This window comes from Lagenorhynchus albirostris, chromosome 2 (genome assembly GCF_949774975.1).
Source record: "Lagenorhynchus albirostris chromosome 2, mLagAlb1.1, whole genome shotgun sequence".
NCBI classification, from domain to species: domain Eukaryota; kingdom Metazoa; phylum Chordata; class Mammalia; order Artiodactyla; family Delphinidae; genus Lagenorhynchus; species Lagenorhynchus albirostris.
In genome coordinates this window covers 181,790,028-181,814,986 of record NC_083096.1, presented here as the reverse complement: position 1 = coordinate 181,814,986, position 24,959 = coordinate 181,790,028, and the positions used below count along the sequence as shown (strand labels likewise).

Here is a 24,959-nt window from a genome sequence, read left to right as displayed (position 1 = left end):
TCACCATGTTGTACAGTTTTATGTCAATCATATATCCATACAACTGAAAATATAAAATAATTAAAAATTTTAAAAACTTTAAGTTTAAAAATTTCAAGCTTATACCAGAGTTGTGGGGTTTTTTTAAGCTTAAGAGGTAGCCAATTCAAATAACAAAACTGCTGTATCAGACTCTTTCCTTTGTATTTGTTTTCAACTTAGTAAAGACCAGATGGTGCATCTCTGCATGCGGGAACCAGTGCCTGGTGGATGCTGAGGTGGGGTAAGGGCTGGGTGGGGGTTCCAGACAGGTGAGGACCAAAACGTTTTGACACCAGGAGTACCAGAGCCTGCCTCTGGCGGAGCCTGGTTCCTTTCTGTGGGTTTGCCTTTCCCAGTCTGTAAAGTGGGGCTGCCCACGCCAGGCTGGTGCAGAGGGATGCAGGGCCAGGGGGAGAAGTGCAGACAGAGGGCCCCAGGGTGCAGGAGGAAGTGCTTGCATCCGGCAGGACCCTGAGGAGGAAGGGACTGATAAGGAGGTGGCCTCTGAAATAGCAGAACAGGGGATGGCGCCTGCGCCACCCTGCCACACTGGGGGTCCCTGGGGACCCCACGCCATCAACATCCCACTGCCCCAGGGGTCACTGGGCACTTAGGAGTAAATGCCAGGCGCTCCAGACTGCATACTCTCCAGCCCCCTCCCAACCTGGTCACCCTGGGTCCTGCCCCAAGGACCGTCCTAACCCCCCAGGCCGGCTGGCCACCCAGGCAGGCAGCGCAGACACAAACCTTCCCCCAGGACCTGACCCTGACTCGGCTCTGCAGTTCCCACAGACGCAGGGGGGCAAGAGCCCAGCTCACTCACCCCTTTCCTGTGGCCCCAAATCAAGACTCCTTCCCCATGGCCTCACTGTGGTTCCTTCCTGGCCTCCATCTGCATGCTGAGCTGTGATCCCACACCTGCCCTCCCTCCCTCCAAAGGGCTCAGGAGCTGCTGGGCAGGGTCCTCCTCAACCCACCTTCCACAGAGCTCCCCCTACGCGTGTCACCTCCAGGCAGGACTGGGAGGAAGGAGGGCCGCCAGGAGAACATGTGGCCCCTCTGTGGAGCTTCTGTTTTCCCACTTTTAGTAAAGACATGGGTATGAAAAGTGCTTCACTATTAAAAAAGAAGAAAAGACAGCCCAGCAGATGAAGCACGATGCCACGCGGCACTGCCCACGGGTGTCTGAGCAGGGACGCAACGGGGCGATACTGGGCTTGCACGCTGGCTGGCTGCGGCCGTGCAGGTGTCTTGAGTCCAGGATGCCGAAGCTCTGCGTTTTCGAGAGAAGCTGGCAAGATCCAGAGTCTAACGCGACATCTCCTGGTATCTGACTGGCCACGCCCGACTGAAATGTTTCAACCCCACGCAGGGCAGCTCGGGGGGCGGGGGGCCGGGGGACAGAGCAGGTGGCGGGCCTGACCCAGTCCTGGGGGGAGACTCTGTGTGACCCATCCTCCCTCCCACCTCTCTCTGCCCCTCTGCCCATGCTAACCTGCGACTCCCTCGCTCCTTGGACCCCAGAAACTTCAGAGGACAGAGGAAGGTCAGCCCAGGGAACCCTGCCGGCTTCCCACCCCTCACGTCCTCTCAGCCAGCCGGTGGCACAGACACTGCCTCTGGTGAGCATCCTCTTCACCATCCTCCACTCCCCCCGCCCTCCCAGCAGTGGCGTCTGAATGTCACCATGTCACCCACTGCCCCTCCCCTTCTACTCCAGCTGCTCCTGTCCCAGAGCACAGGATGAGATGGCCAGGGCTGGGCCCGTGGCTGACCGAAGTAGACACCCCCGGACCCTGCTCCCCTCCGGAGCAGACACAAAGCTGACGACAGGAGCACGAAGGAAGCTGCACAGACCCGGGTCAAGGACTCACTCCCAGACGGGGCAGCCACTCACCTGGGCGCCGGGGAAAACTTCGCAGAGGACGTGACACCTGGGCCAAGTCCCTGAGGGGGAGCAGGGCTGAGCCAGGGACAGGGGGCAGGGGATGTTCCAAGAAGAGGGCGCATCTCAGGGGAAGGCCCCAGTGCTGGGAGAGCTCGGTGGGTCCAGAAACATATGACAACCCCCCAACGCTGGCCAGCAGCCTGTGGGGAGACGGGGGTGAAGAGGGGAGCGGGACGATGGAGCCAGGAGCTTGCCACAAGGGCCTGGGGCTGGCTGGGGACGGCGTCTGGACTTGTCCTGGGGGATGGGGCGGCTTCGGGGAGACCAAGGCAGGGCTGGTATGTGGGGAGTCACTTGGGGACCAGGGGTGGGGGGGCTTCTTCGTCTGCCTCTTGCCTCCCAGCCCTAACCCACTGCCTACCCCACTGCCCCAAGAGTCCCTCTTCTTAAGCAGGAGTGCACTCCCCTGCTCAGACCCTCCAGGGCCCCTCCTATGGAATAAAGATTCAACATCCAACTCCCGGGACTTCCCCCGGTGATCCAGTGATTCCCGCGCTTCCACCGCAGGGGGAGTGGGTTTGATCCCTGGTCAGGGAACTAAGATCCTGCACGCCGTGCGTGCGGGGTGGCCAGAAAAACAAAAGATTCAACTTCCTAGTGAGGCGTTGGAAGCTCTCAGGGATCCGGAACTTTTCTCGCCTGATCTCCCACTGTCCTGCAGGGCTCCAAGCTGCACCTGCCCAGACCAGCGCTGCTGGCCAGGCACACCCAGACCTTCCCACCGCCCTGCCTGTGCCCACCTGTCCCGAGGGGCTCATCGATGAACGGGGAGCATGAGTGGATACAACCTCCTGGAGGACAACCTGGTGTTATCGTTATCCGTCCAAACTCCAGATGCATAGGCTGCTCTGAGCCAGCCATTCCACTGAGAGGAATTCACCCTACAGATGTTGGCACACATGATTAAACCAAGTGTGTTCAAGGTTACTCACTGCAAAGCTGTTTATCATGCAAAGACTGGCCGTGTCCTAAATGTCCACCAATAAGGGACTCAGATTAACTTATATCCACACAACACAAGAGTGCACAGCCCCAAGCAAGAGGGAGGAACGGTCTAGGAGAAGCACCGTTAGATGAAAAAAGGCAAAGCGCAGAATGATGGGAACCAGGTGACTACACCTGCAGGCCCCGTGTAGACCATCCCTGGAGGGAGGCCAGGGAAACTGAAAGCTTTCGTTGCCCTTGAGAGGGGAACTAGCGCCTGGAGTCAGGGTGGTGTGCTCTAAGAACAAAGAACAAAGAGTTACAGGACTCCCGTCACTCTGTCACAATGGGACCACTGCCATGTCCCAGGGCCCTCCCAAGCAGCATGCCCTGTCCCTTTCCCATCCCATATAAGGAAAGACATTTGCCTCTTTCTAAGGAAAGACAGTTTTCCTCCCACTCAGCACGCTGAAAGTATACATACGCTGACCAGTTAGCAGATGACTCGCAGGTCCCCTGGCTATAAAAACAGACAAGCAACCCATACTCATTGTCGACTTTCCCTGGCTACCAGGAAGTCGGCCAGCTGTTCTTGCAGCAACCCTTCTCTTTAATAAACTGTCTTCCTTACATTCTTTTCCAACCCACGCTCGGATCACAGCATTGTGGTGGCCCGTACGGGGATATCTCTTGGGGGATCTCTTTCCCCACCTCCTCTCCTCATTCCTTGGGACTCTCTGGGAACAGGCAAGTTGCCATGGAAGCAACAGAGGACTCTGGCCAGGGCCACACCCTGGCGTGTTCCGAAGGCTCCACGCTCACTTCGCCCCAGTAACTGCCGCCCAGACGGCTGAGGATCCCTCTGTCTTCCTCCCGACTGCGGACTAGGCCGATTGGCATCGTGCGGGCACAGGTCAGGCATTTAAAAGCCGCTAGGGTGCCTGCCGCTTGAAGACTCCCGTGAAAGCATAAGAGGGTCACGGAACGGACCAGGCTGTTAGAGCGTCTGTCCCCAGCAAGACAACTTCCGTGCACCGTGAGGCGCGTATTGGTTCAAGCAGAACACTGAGCCTCCTCCCCTTGGCCGCCGCCTTTCCGGCAGGGCTACGAGGCCGATTCCTCAGCCTGTCTTCTCTGTTACACTTTCACCTCTTTCTCCGTCCGGATTGATTTACAGGAGCCTAGGCGTTGCCTCTGAGCCGTCCCCGGAGTGCCTTTCACGTTTCAGGGCATCGCCAAGCCGGGGGTCACCCAGTGGGTCCCGGGAATCTCTCTCTCTCTTCTTTCTTTCCCTGCCCGAGTCACAAGGTGCCTTAGTTGCACGCTCAGGGGTCACCTCTCACGGTCAGATGCGATTGTTGAGACGGTCGACCCATTTTGTGCCTCAGTCGCACGGAGAGATCACTGGGACAAAGGGGACACCTTTCTGTCAGCCGGTGGTGACTCTCAGTACCCCCATTCTATGGCACATAGGCATTCTTAGCCTTAGGGTTCTGGTACGTCTCAGGAGCCTCCCTCAGACTCACCCCGTGGCTGTATCCTCAGGAACTGGAAAATTTTGACCCTGAGAACCTCAAAAAGAAGAGGCTCATTTTCTTTTGTAACACGGCTTGGCCCCAGTATAAACTGGGGGACCGAGAACAGTGGCCTCCTAACGGCACACTAAATTATAACACGATCCTCCAACTTCATCTCTCTTGCCGGAAACAAGGAAAGGACTCCGAGGTTCCTTACATCCAGAGCTTTATGGCCCGTAGTCAGAATCTGGAGCTGAGGGACTCATGCCACCATGTGTCTTTCTGTTGCCACCTTATCCCCCCGACCCCCTCTGCCTCCCTCTCCATCAGATCTCCTAGGCGACCCTCTACTCGACCTTTCCTGTTCCCCACCACATCAACCCCCTTTGCTTCAGCCCCTGCCCCCGCCTCAACCCACAGCTCCCAACAGCCACCCCCTTATCAGGGCAAAAGCCCCCTCTTCCCTCCCCACACAAGATCGAGGACTGCCCAATGCCAGGAAACAGATTCTAATATGCTTCCCTTAAGGGAAGTAGCAAATGGAGACATGGGCACTATTAGATTCCATGTTCCCTTTCCCATGTCGGACATTTTCCAAATTCAAAACAAGTTAGGTTCCTTCGGTCAGGATCCCACCACTTCTATTAAGGAATTTCAGGCCCTCACCATAGCCTTTGACCTGACCCGGCAAGACATTCATGTAGTCCTGACCACCTGTTGTACTCATGAAGAGAAAAACAGGATATGGGCATCAGCCCAAGCTTGGGCAGACGAGGCACAGCTCTGTTTCCAAAACCCAGATGGTTGGGGACCCATTTGGGCTGGCTAAATGACTCTCTTTGTCACTACACCCTCAATTTTAATCAGACTAGCCTGGAGTGGGATCCCTGGTCCGAGGAAAATAAATATGAGGTACACGAAGGTAATTTCACTTTGTGTTGGGGAAATTCAAGGAAAACTGTGACTAAGAAATATATTAATGAAGGCCATATCCCCATAAACAGCTCGGTCCTGGGAACTAAATATGTGGGGATCGGTGTGGCCACCAGACACTTACTTAGTTTAACCTCCCGGCAAGATTCTCCTCCAAAATATAACATAATTCAGCTAATATTCAGAAATTTGTTATGCCAATCCCCCAGTCACACTCATAATCAGTCAGAGCCTCGATTCTCCCCTTTATGTAGAGATGATTACTTCCTTGGAGTTTGGCCTTCCCAATATAATCCTAGGCCATGGGACCCCAGTCTATTTCCAGAGGAAAACTCCCAAAAGGTCAGAGCCTGGCTCTGGGGAGCCACAGCAGGGGTATCCTTGAGGGGCCCCGGACTTTCATTTCTATGTGGTAACGGGGTCTATCTGGATCTTCCCACACTTTGGAGGGGCTCCCGCACAATTACTGCTGTGGTCCCAGAGGCGACCATTATGACTACAAAGGCTTTAGCTTCCTCAGGAGGCATTCCCAGCCTTGGATACTTCCTCGAAGAGGCCATAAGACCTGTCCTGGAAAGACAAAAATGAACCGCTGCTTGGTGGGGACATGCTTATGATAACCCAGTCCTTGATCAGCCTGAAATAGTATGTAGTGTCCTTGGAGGGCTCTTCTCGTTTGCAGGCACACCCCTTAGGGAGGAGCGTTCTCCCTCTCACCATCACGGTCCAGGAGCCTTGGAAGGCAGCGGTAGCAGCCACTGAGGAACAGCAGTCAGCCCCAGGCTCTCTGGCTGAGGGGGTTTTACAAAATAGGATGGCCCTTAATGTTACAACAGCTGAGGCGGGGGTATCTGCTAAATGAGACAGGCTGCTTCTATATTAATACCTCTGGCCAGGTTGAAGAAGACCTTCAGATTCTAAAGAAAAACATCAAATTAATAGAAGATTTAAAAGAGAGAGCAGGACAGGGCCCCAAGCTGGCTTTCCAACCTCTCTCCTCTATGGGGATCCAGATATGGACGTGGCTATTGCCCTGTTGGGACCATCAATCCTGATGGCCTTTGTTTTGTTGTTTGGCCCCTGCATTATTAACACATTATCTCAATTCATCTCCCGACAGGTTCAAAAGATTCAGTTCCAGATGGTGCTACAACAAGAGTACCAGCCAGTTGGCACACGGAATACACTGGAACAAACTGCCTAATCATTGTGCAGGATCTCATCTCCCTCCGTAAATATACCCTGATAGAGAGTGGGCATTGGGACCCAGGGCCCCACAATGCCCCTGTCCAGCAGGAAGCAGCCAGAGAGATTGTCGCCCCTTCTCCTTACAAAAAGGGTTCCTGAACGCCTAAGAAGGAGATAGGTAGGTAGACGTGAGCAGGGTATCCCATAGGGCCAAAGAATTGGCCCTGTAAATAAAGAGAGGGGGCAACGTAGTGTCCAAGGACAAAGAAGAAGATAAACTCAAAGGGCCAATATTGCCGGAACAAAGAGTTACAGGACTCCCGTCACTCTGTCACAATGGGACCACTGCCATGTCCCAGGGCCCTCCCAAGCAGCATGCCCTGTCCCTTTCCCATCCCATATAAGGAAAGACATTTGCCCAGTTTTCCTCCCGCTCAGCACGCTGAAAGTATACATACTCTGACCAGTTAGCAGATGACTCGCAGGTCCCCTGGCTATAAAAACAGACAAGCAACCCATGCTCATTGTCGACTTTCCCTGGCTACCAGGAAGTCGGCCAGCTGTTCTTGCAGCAACGCTTCTCTTTAATAAACTCTGTCTTCCTTACATTCTGCCTTGTGTCTGGAACTTATTTTCCAACCTGCGCTCAGATCACGACATGTAAATATCTCAGCATTCCCTCGGAAAGATAAAGACTCCATTTTAAAACAGAACCACAGGAATTCCCTGGCAGTCCAGTGGTTAGGAGTCAGTGCTCTCACTGCCGGGGGCCCCGGGTTCGATCCCTGGTCAGGGAACTAAGATCCCACAAGCCAGATGGTGTGGCCAAAAAATAAAAATAAAAACAGAATCACAAAACAATTATTCCACCTAAAATACGAACTCCTTAATATAACTTTTTTCTAATTGGCTTTATTCAACAATTCGTGAATCGGGCAGCATCCCATCTAGCAAGCAGAAAGGAGCTCCTCTTTTTCTTTTTTTTTAAAACTAACATTTTTTAAAAAACAATAAATTTATTTATTTTGGCTGCTTTGGGTCTTCGTTGCTGTGCACAGCTTTCTCTAGTTGTGGTGAGCGGGGCCTATACTTCACTGTGGTGCATGGGCTTCTCATTGCGGTGGCTTCTCTTGTTGTGGAGCACGAGTTCTAGGCGCGCTGGCTTCAGTAGTTGTGGCATGCGGGCTCAGTAGTTGTGGCTCGCAGGCTCTAGAGCGCAGGCTCAGTAGTTGTGGTGCATGGGTTTAGTTGCTCCATGGCATGTGGGATCTTCCCAGACCAGGGCTCGAACCTGAGTCCCCTGCACTGGCAGGCGGATTCTTAACCACTGAGCCACCAGGGAAGCCCAGTTTAACATCATTAAATATCAAGTAAGCATTCAGGTTTCCTCAGCTACGTCCTAAATGTTTTGAAATCTGCAATTGTGAACTGTTTTCATAACTGCCCAAAGCAGGAAAGAACTCAAATGTTCACTGTCTGATAAAGAGATAATGAAGATTACTAGGCAACAACAGCAAGAATCACCGACACACACACACACACACACACAAACACACACACACACACGTGTGAAACTCACAAGCATTGTGCTGCGTCTATGACTCCATTGATGAGAAATTCTAGAAAAGGCAAAACTAGTGATAGGAAGCATACCTGTTTGCCAGGGGCCAGAGCTGCGAGGAAACCAAGTGCAAAGGGGCAGGAAGGCACTTTTTTTTTTAGAAATGTAATTAATTTATCACTTATTTATTTATTTATTTTTGACTGTGTTGGGTCTTGGTTGCTGCGCGTGGGCTCTCTCTAGTTGCCGTGAGCGGGGACTACTCTTCAGTGTGGTGCGTAGGCTTATCATTGCAGTGGCTTCTCTTGTTGTGGAGCACGGGCTCTAGGCTCTCAGGCTGCAGTAATGTGGCATGCGGGCTCAGTAGTTGTGGCTCTAGGGCTCTAGAGCGCAGGCTCAGTAGTTGTGGCACACGGGCTTAGCTGCTCCACGATATGTGGGATCTTCCCGGAACAGGGATCAAACCTGTGTCTCCTGCATTGGCAGGCGGATTCTTAACCACTGTGCCCCCAGAGAAGTCCCCAGGAAGGCACTTTTTGAGGTGGTGGAAAAGTTCTATGTCACAACTGTGATCATTACACAGGTGTACACATTTGTCAAAAGTGAACCGTACATTAAACATAGGTACATTTTATGGCACATACATTATACCTCAGTAAAGGTTGTTTTTAAAAAAAGCATAACTACAATATAATTACCTCACCTTAAAAAAAAAGCGGGGTGGGGGGGGGGCTTCCCTGGTGGCGCAGTGGTTGAGAGTCCGCCTGCCGATGCAGGGGACACGGGTTTATGCCCTGGTCCGGGAGGATCCCACATGCCGCAGAGCGGCTGGGCCCGTGAGCCATGGCCGCTGAGCCTGCGCGTCTGGAGCCTGTGCTCCGCAACGGGAGAGGTCACAGCAGTGAGAGGCCCGCATACCGCAAAACAAAAAACAAACAAAAAGAGGGCGGGGGGGGGGGGGGGGGCGGACGGAATTATCTGGCGGTCCAGTGGTTAGGACTTCTCGCTTCCACTGCAGGTGGCCTGGGTTCGATACCTAGAACCCTGGTCGGGGAACTAGTGAGGCAGGAGATAGATGGACTCCGGGCTAGGCATTTACAACTGGCCTCCTGTTTACATTTCTTGGGGCAGGAAAAAGGTGGGCTTCAGGCCTGACACTTACAACTAGCCTCCTGTTTGCATTTCCTGAGACAGGAGATAGGTGGGCTCCAGGTTAGATATTTATGACCAGCCTCCTGTCTGCCCTTCGAGATAGAAATAACAAGAGAAACAGGGTAAAATAGCTGGACTTTGTCTCCTTTGGACACTTTACGATAACAGTCATGGCAGGAACAGAGAGGGGCTAAACCTTGCTTGAGGAAAAGATCAAGAGGTCTTATATTTCCCATCCTTGGGGCAAGGGAGACATTGCACCTGTGCAGAAAGGCTCCTTGGGGGTCAAAAATCACCCAGAATAGGTGATGCCAAGGCCCCCCTTAGGCCTCTGGGCCGGAATCCATCTTGGAAAAAAGTTGTGCACACAGGCTGGGGAGGGTCCTAGGGCAGGTCAGGTATGGAAAAAGAAACCAGATAATTGGCCAAAGGTAAACAAAGACCCGGAAGAACTGCCCCATATAAATGACTTAAACCCTCTTCAATGTTCCTCCTCATTAGGGGGGACGCCCACACCCTTCCTCTCCGGGTGTGCATCTCTGCCCTGCTTCTGTCTTAACTAAACAGTTTCTCTGTGAGCTCTCCCACGTGTTGTGTTATGTCTCTAATGATAAACTCTGTACCTGTTTTTACACTTTTTGCCTCCTTGAGAAATGCATTTTTCAGTGGAGGTAAGAGCCAGGGGAACTTTGCTTCTAGACTCTAGCCCCTGGTGAACTAGTGGCTAGGATTCCTGGTTTTCATCCAGGCTGCCCAGGTTCGATTCCTGGGAGGGCACTAAGATCTCGCTTCAAGCCACCACTCACTGCTGCTGCCTCTCCAAGATCACTAGGGTCCCGCAGGCCTCATGGCAGGGCCAAAAAAACCACCAGAAATTCCTTAGTATCCCTAACTGTCAAGGGACTATTCACGTTTCCCCAAGTATCTCATAAATGTTTTAAAATCTTCATTTTGGGGGCTTCCCTGGTGGCTCAGTGGATGGGACTCCACACTCCCAGCGCGGGCGACCCAAGTTCAATCCCTGGTCAGGAAACTAGATCCCACATGCATGCCGCAACTGAGAGTTCGCGTGCCACAACTGAGGAGCCCACCTGCCACAACGAAGGAGCCCGTGAGCCACAAATAAGGAGCCCGCCTTCCACAACTAAGACCCAGTGCAACCAAATAAATAAATAATTTTCTTGTTTTTTAAATCTGCATGTTGACTTTTCTACTGAAGCATAATTTGCATTCAGAAAATCAGTATTTATAATAAGCTTCCTCAGTTATTCAGATGTAGGTAGCCCGCAGGCGGGGTGACCATATAATTTACCCTCCTCCTCAAGATACCTCCGAGAGTGAAAGAAAGTGGACCGGGAAGCACAGGGCATAGTCACCCCAGGCTGGGCCCCATCCAGAGAAGCGCCACCTACAGGAGGAAGCAACTCCTGGCCTGACTGAAACCAGGGAGCTGGGAAGCAGTGGTGCCAAGGCGAGGGCAACGCCAGGCTGCCTGGCCCACTGACGGGGAGGCTGGATGGTGGGTGAGCACAGCCTGGCCCACCACAGGCTCCCTGGGCTGCAAAGACTGCATCTTCACCCACAGCTCCTGCATCCCCACAGGAAGGGAGCCAGCACTGTGCATCGCGTTATGGAATGTCCCAGAATACTAACTCCGAGTGCGGTTTCTGTAACTCAGATTCTATGTTTTCACTGACTTCCCTGTAAGCCCAAAGACAAAGCCCCAAAGAGAAAAAATTCCAAACGGGCATACCTCGAAGATAAAGCAAGTCACATGACTACTCTGGCTTCCCAGTGCATATAAAAGTTATGTTTACACTATCAAATGTGTAATAATTTTAAAAACTCTTTATTTTATACCTATGACACGAGGGCTATAGCCAATATTTTCTAATAACTATAAATGGAGTATAACCTTCAAAAATTGTGAATCACTATATTGTACACCTGTCACATATGTAATACTGCATAGCAACTATAAGTCAATAAAAAAACTTTTTAGTTAAAAAAACTTGATCGCCAAAACATGCTAACCATCACCTGACAACACAAAGTTGCCACAAACCTTCAGTTTGTTAAAAAAAAAAAAACAGCGATATATTCAAAGTGCAATAAAGTGAGACGCAAGAAAACGAGGGTGTGCTTGTACAAAAATTCAAGTCCATTCCACTAATCTTTATTGGCACATCTACCAGATGTCAGGCACTTTGCTGGGCATTCATGGTACAGCAGTGAACAAAGCAATCCCTGAGCTGAAGACACTTCCTAGCGGATTTACACCTACAAGCAGGGCAAGCAAAAGGAAACTCTGCAGACCTCACACATCTCCCTACAAAGGACTCCAGGGCATCTGCCCTGGGCCACGTACCTTCCAAGGTCCCCCTCCGTTAGCTCTGTTGTTGGGAGAGCTGCCTACAGTCCCCAGAAAGCTTCCAAGCTTCCCTTAGGAAACCCTGCCCCTCAGAGGCCTACCAGGAATTCTGGTTTTTAAATTCCTCTACTTATTGCACTGTCCCATAAGGTAGCCACCAGCCACAGGAGGCCAGCCCGTATGCATTTAAATAAATTTAAATGAATGCAATTAAAAATTCAGTTCCTCCATGTCTGACTGCATTTCAGGCACTCATTGGCCACTTGCGGCTAGTGCCTAGCGTACTGGACAGCGCAGACGCGGAGCATCTCCATCACTGCAGAAAGTTCTAGTGGATGTTGTACTCTCCACCAACCTGGTATGGGACATGTCCTTCAATTTCACTGCGACCAACACCCAGGGTCTCCTACTAGGGGCCCACACTGATGCCATGATCCAGCCTCACAACCGGATGTGAATGTGAGGCTGAGCAATGGAAAAGCACGACAATGGAACACCGGACAGGGAACAACACACCAGCTGCCTTCGCTCCCTTGGCTGTCAGGGTCCGAGGCCACCCTAGGCCAAGTCTTTACCCTCTGAGAGCCTCATTTTCCCCCATCGGTAAAATAACAGAGTTGGGCTGGGGGCTCCTAGGGGTCATTCTGATTCTGACATTCTAGAACTCTGACTCCAACAAGGAAAAAAGCAATTTGCTAACAAAATGTGAACTAACATCATTCAGAATAAACCAAAAGAAAAATGTTCTTCTGAGACTTTAAATGCTGTCCCAGAGCCTGCATCTGTAGGGCTCGATAAAAAGAAGGAGGGACATGGGAATTCCCCGCAGTCCAGCAATGAGGACTCCACGCTTCCACTGCAGGGGGCACAGGAGGGTACAGCACACCGCAGTGGTCTGGCTGTCCAAAGTTTGGGCTCTCAGGGGTAAACACCCCCCTCTGTTTTCAACTGCCCAGCACTGTGCCAAAGGTTTTAATCCTCACAGCCACCATGAAACAGGCACTGTTATTACCTCCGATTCACAGACAAGAATACTGAGGCCTAAAGTCCACGCCTGCAGGAGGCAGAGCTGGGATTCGAACCTAGGCCCTTGGCTTCCTGAGCCTGGGTCCCACTTTTCAGACAAAAAGAGCTTCCGTTTACTTACAAGGTGCCAGCCATTCTGCCAAGCTCTAGATACACTTTCTTTAGCACTCAGAACAGCCCATGATAAAACGGGTCACAGAAAGTTAGGCAGCTTCCAAGGGGCAGAGGCCACATTCACACCCAGGCCTGGGACTGGAAAGCTGGCTCTGACCACTGCCCTCCCCAGACTTTAGGGCCCCTAGCCCTTCAACACCTCCTTCTGACCGAGAGCATGGGACCCTCTTAATCATCTAGGATGGCGGTGGGTGTGGCGTCCTCTCCCTGCTAGACTGTGAACCTGCTAAGCTGGGGACTGAATTTTCCATGTCCGTGTCCCTCCCTCAGGGCACTTCACCCCTTGGAGGCGTCCAGTGAAGCTTGTTAAATTCATGGGCTGGGTTGCCCTAGGCCAGGAGGCTCCTCTTTCAACATGGGGTGTCAGCTCAGATGTCCTTAAAGGGCTCCCCACCCTGCTACATCCACTCCAGTGTCCTGGGGTTTCTCAGGGCCAAGTCGCTGTGACCACGGGCCTCATCACAACCCCTCCAACTCCCCTGGGCAGTTGTGTTGGCCACCTGAGGCTCACCTCAGCCAGGTATCCTGCCCACGTGTCCCCAGTCAGAGACAATATGCCATTGTGAATATATGAGCGGCAGCCCAGCAAGCAAGCACCGTGGGTAAGAAGAAGTGTGCGCATACATGTGGAAGTGTCCAGGCTATCCAAAAGCCTATTAACTATGTTAGAGGCTGGTTTTTAAAAAGGTAGTATGTATAGACGGGCTATTCATCATCCTGATGAAGTAAATAAAAGCCCAGCCTTCCACGAGTAGATTGAAATCAGTATTTTCTTTTGTGGGGAACGCAGTGGAAAGAAAGTGGGTCTGGAGGCAGAAGACCCATGAGGAGCTGTGCTTCCCCACCCCCAGCCCTGGGCTCTTGTGGCCGGATGACCTTACAGAGGCAATGGGTTTCCTCTTCCCTGACAAGAGTGGTGGGCTCCCTGCCATCCTCCCTCCCAGGGGTGCTGGACAAACCAAGCGAGATGAGAGATGTTACGAGCCCTTAGCAAATCACAAACTGCAAGGTCACCCGGCCAATATGAGGCAGAGACCGACCCAAGCACCTGATCCAGGCCCGTCTGTCTCCCGATATCAGTTACTTCTATTATTTTTGCCCTCGGAACCTGAAGTGGGTGGCGCCAAGATGGCCACACAGCCAATAACAAATCAATGGCGCAAGGCTCCCCCAAAGATTTCTTCTCCCTAGAGAAGTCAAAACTGACCTTGAGGTCAGGAAAGGACTTTGACTCAGTCAGAAGTGGGGGTGGGTTCAGGGCACCCCACGATCCAGCACTGTCTGCCGAGCCTTTGCCTATTCCGAGGAGATGTCACCATCCACAGGAAACTAACCTGGCTTGGACCCAAGGTCAGTGTGACGCCCGGTCTCCAAATCTGAGGCACCGGGCCCCAAACAGGAAGGCGGGGTCACTGTCAACAGTGCATCAAGCAGCACAGGCCCTGTTGCAGGCCCCAGCGCCCGTTCGGCCTTGCCAGACTCCTCGCTCTTCCTTAGCTCAGGCTCCAATGCCACCATGCCTGCTTCCGTTCTTAACGACGGAATGGAAAGTAACCTTGAGGCTGCCCTCCCGCATCTGTCGGAAATGAGCCGGCTCGTGATCTCCGGCGTCCTCGGGGCCCTCTATATACCGGTGCCGGTGGCGGAAGGCAGGGATGGTCCCCTGACAAGAACAACCCCTTGCCCCCTTTGTGTGAGATGCTTCCGGGCTCAATGGACCATCCTCTGTTCTTAGCCGTGAACTGTTAGAGGGGAAAGGTATTTACCGTTCTTCCTGTTTTCAGCCGCCTCCCGCCCAAAACCGTGGCAGGGCACTGAAGGGACCGCATATGTGCAGCCCCCGCCCACTCGGGCGCCCACCGATGGGCTCAACCGGCTCCGGCCGCCGCCCAGCGAGCGGGTTACCTGCGCCGCACATGTCGGGGGATCCGGTTGGCTTTGAACCACCGCCCGGATAACGACCCCGAATTAGGGGGCTCACTGGGACCTGGGCTGGGGCTCCGGGGCGCTCGGGCAACGGGCGGGGCGGGACGTGGTGGGGCTGTGCTCCGACCCCCGCCCGGGGAAGGGCGCCGCGCCGCTTCCTCGCGCAAACGGCCTGCGTGACCTCGGCGCCGCCCCGCAGATGCGCCGGAGGCCGGAGCGGCGGCGCGCGGGGAAGCAGCCGGATCTGCGGCAGCCGAGGCGCATCCCGGCCGCGGCGGGCGGGCGGGCGGGGTCCGGAGGCGACCGGCCCGGCGGGGGCGGCGACTGGGGAAGGGAAGGCGCGGGGCCGGTGGGGGTCGGCCAGGCCCGGGCAGCGACTCGGAGTCCTGGCCGCCCGCCCTCCGCGCGTCCCTCTTACCGGCAGATCTGGATGGCGGACGGGGTCTCGGCGGCGGGGCCCGACATGGTGGCGGCGGCGGCGGCGGGAGCCTGAGGGAGCGCGCAGGTGTCTGGCAGGCCCAGCGCTGAATGAATTAGCCCGGGCGGTGCCGTGGAGGGGGAGGGGAGAGGCGGAGCCATTGCGCCGGAGAGGCGGGGCCTGTGCGCCGGCGGCGAGTCGAACGCAGCCTCCTGCGAAGCCCCGCCCCTCGCACCCGCCCTCGTTCCGCCCCCGGGCCGGCGCCGGCTCCGCAGGCGTCCGGTTCTGGCGGCGGCGGGGCCGCGGTGGGGCGCCGCTTCCAGAAGGTTCGGCGGCGGTTGGGCGGAGCCGGCGCGGGACTGGGCGACCTCGAGGGTCAGTCTGGCCCCGCGTGGCGCGTGTTTGTATGCGGCCTTCCCCCTGCCCGCGACTGGCAGTTCGGGAGGCCGCGACCGGTACTCGCCTTCTCAGATCAGCCCTGAGAGGAAATTGGGGGCGGTTTCCCGTAAAGGAGCATTCATGGCCGAGCTGGGAGGCACGTGGGTGCACAAAACGGGGAGCCAGGAACCATCAGGCCTCAGCGAGTATCTCTTGCTGCAGGAACACGCAGCTGCTGGAGAGAAGCCAGGACCTGGGGTCCGTCTACACCGCCCGCTGTACAGCACCTCTGGGTTGTTCCAAAAAGACTTCCTGAGAGTGCTGAGCGTTTGCTTGGGGGTGCGTGTCCTGCAGTGAGGAGCTGTAACGATGCTGCTGTGTTCCGTTGCACACCCTGTGCCCAGCAGTGGAGTCCAGGCCAAGTCGGTGTCACAAAATCCACCCAGAAAAGAGGGGAAACGTGATCACATCTATGTGCTGTAATTTTTAAAAATTATTTACTTATTTATTTTGGGGCTGAGTTGGGTTTTCCTTGCTGCGCGCGGGCTTTCTCCAGTTGCGGCGAGCGGGAACTACTCTTCGATGCGGTGCACGGGCTTCTCATTAAGGTGGCTTCTCTTTGTTGTGGAGCACGGACTCTAGGCATGGGGGCTTCAGTAGTTGTGGCACGTGGGCTCAGTAGTTGTGGCGCACGGGCTTAGTTGCTCTGTGGCATATGGGATCTTCCCAGAGCAGGGCTGGAGCCCGTGTCCCCTACGTTGGCAGGGGGATTCTTAACCAGTGCACCACCAGGGAAGTCCCAATGTGCTGTAATTTAAGAGAGCCATTACTCCGTATGAGACTTGACTTTCTCCCAATTTTTTACAATATACATAAATTGCTTCTGTAGTCAGATTTTTAAAAATCATAACCCATGGAACTCAAGCTCGCCCGTTTATACTGAAATAACTCATCCTGGTTACTCCTGCATTACCAGACCAGCGAGGCGGCCCACCACATATCTCTAAGTCCCAGGAACAGAGGGAGCTGACCGATCATGTCTATCATTTCAAGATTATTACACTAAAAGTTTCGTTTTCTAGTGTGCAAGCATCTAGGGTCACCAACCCTATTTAACCACCACGTCTTCGCAGTATGGGTCCTGAAATGGATGGATTTCTTATGATGGGACCCGGGAGCAACAGCCAGCTTTGGAACCTTAGGCAAGGCGAATTCCTTATCTGTTAAATGGGTGTAATAATACGCACCTTCCAGACCTTTAGGAAGATTAAATGAGATAATGAAAGTAAGGGGCCCAGCACACGAATAAGTTAGGGCCTCTCTTCCTCTCTGTGGTCACCTTCCCTGCTCATTCTTTCTCTCTAAACAACCCTTCCCAGACAGTGCAATGGAATGAGGATTTCCTGAGGCCCTGCCCTACTTGTATAGGTGGGCACATCACCAGGAGAGTTGGAGATATTCTGTTCTTTTCTTTTTCTAATATTTATTTATTTATTTATTTGGCTGCACCGGGTCTTAATTGTGGCACTCGGAATTTTCATTGTAGCGTGTGGGAACTTTAGTTGCGGCATGTGGGATCTTTTAGTTGTGGCATGCGGGATCTAGTTCCCTGCATTGGGAGCGTGGAGTCTTAACCACTGGACCACCAGGGAAGTCCCCATTCTGTTCTTCAGAAAGCTCAAAATCTGATTGGGGGACAAATCCAGGACACAAAAAACCTGGCTCTGACCACCTGCTGGACTAAATTCCTAGACTGAGTGGTTCCGGATTAAATAGCCAGGTCCCAGGACTTCCCTGGCGGCGCAGAGGTTGAGAATCCGCCTGCCAATGCAGGAGACACGGGTTCGATCCCTGGTCCGGGAAGATCCCACATGCCGCGGAGCAACTAAGCCCATGCGCTACAACTACTGAGCCTGCACTCTAGAGCCTGCGAGCCACAACTACTGAGCCTGCGTGCCACAACTACTGAAGCCCGCACGCCTAGAGCCCATGCTCCACAACAAGAGAAGCCACCACAATGAGAAGCCCGTGCGCCTCAATGAAGAGTAGCCCCCACTCGCCACAACTAGAGAAAGCCGGCACGCAGCAACGAAGACCAACGCAGCCAAAAATAAATAAATAAAAATAAATTACTAACACATTGTTTTAAAAAAAGTGCAAACTTCCAAATTGCCCCCAACCAAGATAGTAAATCAAAACAATGTAGATTCCTAGAGTGGCAAGAATTAATGCCAGACTTAAAAGACCTAAAGGATGCATCGCAGCTTCATTTACTTGACCAGTCTGGTTCCTGAGAAACCAGATGGATCCCAGAGGACCCAGTTGAGTAGCTGCCCCAATTCCAGATAAGGTATCTTTTAGTTTACTGTTTGGTGGTAAAATACACATAAAATTTAGCATCTCAACAATTTTTACACGTGCAGTTCAGAGGTATTAAGTACATTCACAGTGCTGTGCAACCATGACCACCATTCCATCTCCAGAACTCTTCTTATCCTGCAAAACGGACACTCTGTACCCAGCTGAATGCTAACTTCCCGTTCCCACCCCCGCCCAGCCCAGCCCCCAGCTGCCCCCATACTCAGGAGTGGCCTCTTTGCTGAAGTATATATATATTTTTTTTTTATTTTATTTTATTATTATTATTTTTTTGCCTCACCATGGGATCTTAGTTCCCCGACCAGAGATTGAGCACCATGCACTCGGCAGTGAAAGTGGCGAGTTCTAACCACTGGACCGCCAGGGAGTTTCAGCTCAAGCAGATTGACCCCCCCATCAGGTGAAAGGTATGAGGCTATTGACTCAAACACAAGGAATCAGAACCCCTGGAGGTGGGACTCAGAAATCTGCATTTAACAAGCTTTCCAGGTGGTGCAAAAAATTGCCATGAATGATGTCAATGTTTGTGTGAGTCTATACCTTGTAATATTTAGCCTGAAACGGGTGGAGGAAGCAAATGGAAGGCATTTGTCTTGTTATCGTCATTGAAGGAGACCCAGAGCCCATTCTGGGTAGAGGTGGATTTACCATGAGGCTGATGAGGCTTAAGCTTGGATCGCCCACAAGCAAGGACAGGTAGTAGAATGTTCTAGGAGGGAGTTCCCTTGCAGTCCAGTGGTTAGGACTCTGTGCTTTTACTGCCGAGGGTCCAGGATTAAATTAAAAAAATTCTAGGAGCAGGGGGAGGCCAGGATTGTCACCAGGAAGCATATTTATGGAAGCATGTTGGTAAATTGCTTAAGGAGAAACCAAAAGGGATGGGACATCAACCTGCAGGCACCACTAGTTTGAAGTGACTCATTTTTTCCTTCTGAATAAATATTCACTTCCATCCTAAATCTATACTCATAATTTTACATGTTTTCTTACTTAGGGCCTCAAAATGTAGTCCCCATAAACCCTGAATCTGTCTCTGATTTCTGAGGTCCAGAATGGTTCTTTGTTCTTTAAGAACTTTGTCCTGTGTTCCCCGAGGTTTTTAATTCACCGAGCACCAAGACAGGCGGCTCTCGGGCCCTCCCTCCAAACAGAACCAGCGGCAGGCACATGTTCAGCTGGAAATCTCCTTCCTTAGCCCCCAGGCCAGGGAACCCCTGGCTCACAAAGCGCAGTCGTGGAACCAGCCACCAGCCCTTGCTCCCTACTGCCCCCCAATGGCCCTTTGGTGACAAGACACCACGTGTGCACCTAGGGTGTGCCCTCTAGCGCCCTTCTCACGCTCCTGAAACCATTCAGAGTTTTATTACAGCTGCTTTAAGTGGCTGGGGCTTTTGCCAGGGCCTCTCAAAACCCAGAGTGAAGCCAGTTCCTCACTGGGAACCCTCAGTGGGTGGCTGCCTTCTCCCCAACATCGAGTGCCCGAGCAGCTCTCTGCAGCGTGGCCACCTGGCTGCACAGGGACGCACACGCGCACGCAGGCACCCAGCACCCCAGAGATGCACCCACACGGGGAAGGGGGCCAGGCAAAAAGTAAAACCAAGGGAAATAACACCATTGGGTGGGTTAGTTCTCTGGACCGGCTATAGCAAGCTGGTGTGTGTGTGTGTGTGTGTGTGTGTGTGTGTGTGTGTGTGTGTGTGTGTGTGTGTGTGTTAAATAACCAATTATTGCTTTAACAATCTCTTGTCACTTTATTTTTAATTTTTTGGCTGTGCCGCGCGGCATGTGGGATCTTCGTTCCCCAACCAGGGATCGAACCGGCGCCCCCTGAATTGGAACCACAGAGTCTTAACCACTGGACCACCAGAGAAGTCCCACCCTGGTGTGTTTTTAAAAAGTAAATATGGGGGACTTCCCTGGTGGCTCAGTGTTTAAGAATCTGCCTGCCAATGCAGGGGACACGGGTTCGAGCCCTGTTCCGGGAAGATCCCATGTGCCACGGAGCAGCTAAGCCCGTTTGCCACAACTACTGAGCCTGCGCTCTGGAGCCCACAAGCCACAGCTGCTGAGCCCGTGTGCAACAACTACTGAAGCCAGCACGCCTAGAGCCTGTGCTCCACAACAAGAGAAGCCACTGCAGTGAGAAGCCCGCACACCGCAACGAAGAGTAGCCCACACTCGCTGCAACTAGAGAAGGCCCGTGCACAGCAACGAAGACCCAATGCAACCAAAAATTAATTAATTAAAAAAAAATTAGGGCTTCTCTGGTGGCGCAGTGGTTGAGAGCCCGCCTGCCGATGCAGGGGACACGGGTTCGTGCCCCGGTCCGGGAAGATCCCACATGCTGCAGAGCGGCTGGGCCCGTGAGCCATGGCCGCTGAGCCTGCGCGTCCGCAGCCTGTGCTCCACAACGGGACAGGCCACAACAGTGAGAGGCCCACGTACCGCAAAAAAAAAAAAAATTAAATTAAATATGGAGTCTTCCCTGGCGGTCCAGTGGTTAAGACTCTGCACTGCCAATGCAGGGGGCAAGGGTTCGATCCCTGGTCAGGGAACTAAGATCCCATATGCCTTGCGACAAGGCCAAAAAAAAAAAGTAAAAAAAAAAAAAAGTAAATATGGCTGCTTATTGATGTTTCGAGTAGGAGGTGGCTGCCTACACATGATGGGGACGTGCTGCCGCTGTCTCCAGAGTGGTCACCCCAAAGCACGGTGGCGAGGATTCTTCAAAGCCACAGATTTTTCCAGACGTTCCCCGCAGGCTATGTTCATTCTGATCCTATTCCAGATAAACCAGTGGAAGACTCATCCTCAGAGTCTGGGCTTCACAGGTGGAGCAGAGTAATTTGTAAATGTTTATTAGAGGAGTCCTCCTTGGCAACCTGCTCTTTATCCTCATGGAAACGAGATCTGCCCTCTCCACATCAACTGCTGCTAGGGGACAGGTGGGGCCTGGCCCCAGCCTGAACCTCCCCGACAGCTCAGTGCTCTGATTGTCCTTAGGTCATTGGTCCATTTCACCCACTGTTTATGAGACATGGGAGCCTTGCCTCTAACCAAGCGTGATAACCAGACAGAGTTAGACTCGGTCGTCACGGGACCAGAACAGAGAGGACATTGCAAGAGCTGTTCACTGGGCACTCTGTGAGCCTTATAAGGGTCATTAAATGCCCCCGAGCGAGGCGGCTTCCCACCCACGCAGAAGCAGCCCGCTCTGCCCTCGGCTCACCTTTGGCCATGAGACGGGGCTCTGGGAATACCTGGGGAGCTGCCAGGGGGAGGCGCCTGCAGGGGCCCTGTAGGGGAGGGATGTGGGCGTCGCTATTTCACAGGCCCAACTCAGAGGACCAGCTGAGACCTCCTATGCAGGTCTTGCACGTCCCTGCTGGGAAACTGGCTTCTCGCCTCAGGCCCAGAGCCTCACCCACCCAGGCAAGTCTCAGCTCCTTGCCAAGGCCTGGCTGGCCTCCGGCTCAGATCCCCAGAATGCCTGACCCTGTGTGTCACTGGCCTACCTACACGCCCCGCCCCTGACTGCTTGGACTGTGGCTTGATTGGGGTCAGATCAACGAGAGTCACAGAGTTGGGGACCCAGATGGGGCTCAGAAGCAAGCAGTGGTGGAAAGGAGGAGAGGGGCCTCTGGTTGGTCAGTTTTTACCGAATTTCGACCCACACTGAAAGTTCTTATTTAAAGGGACAAGGAGTCTGCCCAGTTTGTGCCGATGGATGGGAGTCCTTGACCCGAGGGGGAAACCTGAACTCTCGCGGTGAGCGTGGGCTTGGGGGTTACGTGGCCCCCTCCACTCGTTCCCGGCAGCTCAGGAAAGCAGGCTTGCGTTCCCAGGAACTGCCCTCCCTACTCTCCACACCCTTCCCCACATTTGTCCCGGGGAGCTCATGCTCTGGTGTGGCAGCTTTTCAAAGTGATATTAGGGCTCGGGGGATAGGAGTTGAGGCAACAGCCAGTCTGTCAGGGTTCAGTAGAGTGTGGGCCCGTCACATCACCCTTTCGTTGGCTCACCATGTTTATTGAGGACCCACCACGTGCCGAGTTCCTTGGGGACAGAGCGGTACACTCAGCCCCAGCCCTGCCCCGCAGGAGCTTACAGTCCAGCCAGCTGGGCCCAGACAGGCGGTAGGACAGCCCACCTTGCTGGGGGCTCACCTGCTGTCTTCACATTGACTTCTTCAGTAATGCCCACCGCTTCCCCACATCCTGCCACCAGAATCAGTGCCATGGTCATCATGGGTTTATGTGGCATAGCTCAATTTAGTGACTCCCCCCATCAGCTCTATCTTCTTGCTCCTAGTGCCCTGGTCCTAGTGCACAGGCTGTTGGACCGGGGACCGGGGGGAGGACTCGCAACCTCCCACAAATGCTCAGCGAATCCCCACGAGATGCTGGGAACACGACTGAGAGTGGGCCACAGATGCTCCGGCCTTCTCCTGGGATCCACTGTACCCCACCACCACCACTAGACCTTTGAAGGCTCTCTGGCTTCCATGGGGAGAAAAGAAAAGTCTTAAGAACAAGTTGCTTCCAGTTATCTGTCCTGACAGTAGCAGAGAGCAGTTCAAAAGAGAAAATGAGAAAGGCGGATTCCTGTTCCTTAACCTGCCGTGTCACCCCTTGAATTTCTGCTGCTCCAGGACATGGGACCTGCTCACCTCACACTGGCACCAGCTCTGTGCTGGACCTGGGCCCTTCAAGGTGGCAAGCTTCCTTAAGGCCACAGGGTACCCTCATTCTCGTCCCACCCCTTCTTCACACCCCAAGACCACCTGGCCTGGTGTGTGGTACACAGGTGTTAACTTAATGCTTGGGGAAATAAATCCTCCCCAAGACTACCTAAGGAAGCCCCCACCCCCAGGGACACAGAGGCCTGGCTGCATCCTGTCCCTATAATTGGAAGCTTTAGGCAGGGAGCCCAGGAGTGGAGGTCATGGCTCCCCAGCCTTCAAAGCCCCTCAGGCCATTGCTGCTGTGTGCCCAGAGGTTACCGAGCTGAGCTGGCGAGAAGGCAGGTTCAAGCAGGGCTGGGAGGGTGGTGACCAGTCAGAGCAGACTGCTGCACCTGGCTCAGGTGAGCTCCTGGCCCAGCCCTTGGGCTGATGCCAGCGCTGGGGCAGGTGTGTGGGCTGCCCAGGCAGCAGTGGCTGGCCCAGCTCTAGAACCCTTCCACCAACTGGGGTGGGAGGCTTTTTCTTCTCCCTGCAGCCACCTGCCCCTTCACCTCTAGCCCAGACACCCCAAGTTGGGACTGAGGGTGAGCCTCTCCTCTTATTTCCTGAGCCTCCATGGAGGTCAGTCTGCCACACAGCTCACAAACATCCGGGTCTGGCCAGGTTGTAGGTACCAGGCTGGTCCCCCGTGGTGGGAAGGAAAGCCGCCACCAAGCGCTTCCTCAGTCTGTCCAGCATTCCTGGTCCCACGCTGTCAGCAGGGTCCCGTGGGCCGGCCAGGGGACTACCAGGGCCGCCAGAGGCCTGGATCCCGAGGAGGCGCAGGTGGCAAGGGCGCGGGCGGCGGGGAGGGCGCGGGCGGGCCGCAGGAGTCCCCCGCGCGCCCGCCGTCGGGGGTGGCGCTGGCCGCCCTCCGGCGCAAGTGCTCCAGCAGGCGAGCGCTCACGGCGGGCTCCAGGACACGGCGGGTGTGTAGCACGCGGGCCAGGCGCGCCAGGCAGGCTCGGTAGCCCTCGCGGTAGCTGTCGGAGGGCGCTGCGGACGGAGAAAGGCATGAGGCGCGGGGTGGAGTGAGGGGCGCGGAGCCGGGCCGGGGCGGGGCAGGGTCACTCACTGGGCGCTGCCGTCGGGCAGGAGGACGCAGGCAGCTCCTGCAGGAAGCGCACGGTCATTTCCAGGATGTCCGCTTTCTCCAGCTTCGAGAAGTGGGAGCTCTGCGCCCGGCCAGAAGGAGAGGGACAGAGAAAGGGACAAACAAGACAGAGCTCCGTCAGGCTGCCGTGAGTACCGCGCTCCCAGGAGCTGGTGCCGGGCCTGCCGTAGCCCGCGGTGGGTCGGCTCCGCCGAGCCTGTCCTACCCGGGCTCAGCCTTGGGCGCCGCGCGTTGTCCCCTCGTCGGCTTCTCCGGCAAGGGCATCTCGGCCCGCCAGGCCTCCTCGCCCCGCGCCCCGGGAGCCCCCTACCCCCAGCCCCAGTGCGCCCGGCCTGTAACCGAGCGCCCCGGCACTCACCTCCCTGCCCAGCAGCGACAGGATGAGGCCCTTGAGCTGGCTCAGGCTCTCGTTGATGCGCGCGCGGCGGCGCTTCTCCAGCAGTGGCTTCAGGCTCTGCAGGCGGGCGCGAAGGCCGCGGTTACAAGGGTCGCCGTCCAGGCCCCCGCCCCCGCCGCTCTGCGCCCTGCCGCCAGGCCCCGGCTCCTACCTTGCGCAGCTCCGCCGGGTCCCCTGCCCTCCGAGGCAGCCCCATGCTCGGCGGAAAAGCGGCGCCGCTGCCGGGCCCGCGCGTGGGAGACTTGTGCCCGCCCAGACACCGAGCGCAGACCGAGGCCCGCAGAGAGGTGTGGTGCGCGGCCGGAGCGGACGCCAGGGGAGCGCGCGCGCCACGCCCGCAGCCCGGCTTTAAGGAGGCAGCGCGCCCGCTCCGCCCCGTCCCGCCCCGCGGAGCCAGTCCGCCTGTGGGTCCCACCTCCGCCTTTGTTCCTGCGCGGGGTTGGGGCGGAAGGGGGCACGGCGGAGGCCCCGAGTTCCCGCTCCAGGCCTTCGAGTCCCATCTGCTGCGAGCCCGGGGCGCCCTCCTCCCAGAGCACCTGCAGGGGTGTGTGTGGGCGCCATCGAAGCCCTCGCTGCCCTGACCCTCGGGCAGGAGGCGAGCGGGTGGTGCCAGGCCCTTGTCCCTTCTTGTCCAACGCCGCCCTTCTTCCCTCATTCGGGATCAGCGCCTCCTCTGAGCCCCGCCCTGGGCTTGGGCAGGTTACCCAGCGGCGGCAGGACCCCCAAGTCCCGGGCCTCAGGGAGCTACCATTCGGGTTTCTACTATGGGGAGGGACTCGGCCCACCAGTTGTTCTGCGGGGCTGTAAGG

General features: G+C 54.9%; 2 protein-coding genes across 2 annotated transcripts in view; both read right to left on the bottom strand.

The window, feature by feature from the left end:
- ACOT7 (acyl-CoA thioesterase 7) overlaps positions 1–15,320 on the bottom strand; it is a 90,660-nt gene extending 75,340 nt beyond the window's left edge. The window contains exon 1 of the mRNA XM_060141605.1: positions 15,160–15,320. Within this exon, the coding sequence (XP_059997588.1) occupies positions 15,160–15,320 (161 nt within the window). The remainder of the gene's footprint in view (positions 1–15,159) is intronic.
- A 6,604-nt stretch (positions 15,321–21,924) lies between these two features.
- On the bottom strand, positions 21,925–24,674 carry HES2 (hes family bHLH transcription factor 2). The gene is made up of 4 exons (XM_060141599.1): positions 24,302–24,674; positions 24,112–24,207; positions 23,715–23,814; positions 21,925–23,635 (listed from the first exon to the last, which is right to left on the bottom strand). The coding sequence occupies exons 1-4, from the start codon at positions 24,344–24,346 to the stop codon at positions 23,385–23,387; spliced, it is 492 nt and encodes a 163-aa protein (XP_059997582.1). The 5' UTR covers positions 24,347–24,674; the 3' UTR covers positions 21,925–23,384.
- Between the last annotated feature and the right edge of the window lie 285 nt (positions 24,675–24,959).

Bases quoted from the DNA above. Each gene is read 5' to 3' on its own strand.
- HES2 (XM_060141599.1), bottom strand. From the start codon at position 24,346: ATGGGGCTGCCTCGGAGGGCAGGGGACCCGGCGGAGCTGCGCAAG. The intron at 23,815-24,111 runs GTGAGTGCCGGG...GGCCGGGCGCAG, and splicing joins TGTCGCTGCTGGGCAGGGAG to AGCTCCCACTTCTCGAAGCT. The intron at 23,636-23,714 runs GTGAGTGACCCT...CTCCGTCCGCAG, and splicing joins CTGCCCGACGGCAGCGCCCA to CGCCCTCCGACAGCTACCGC.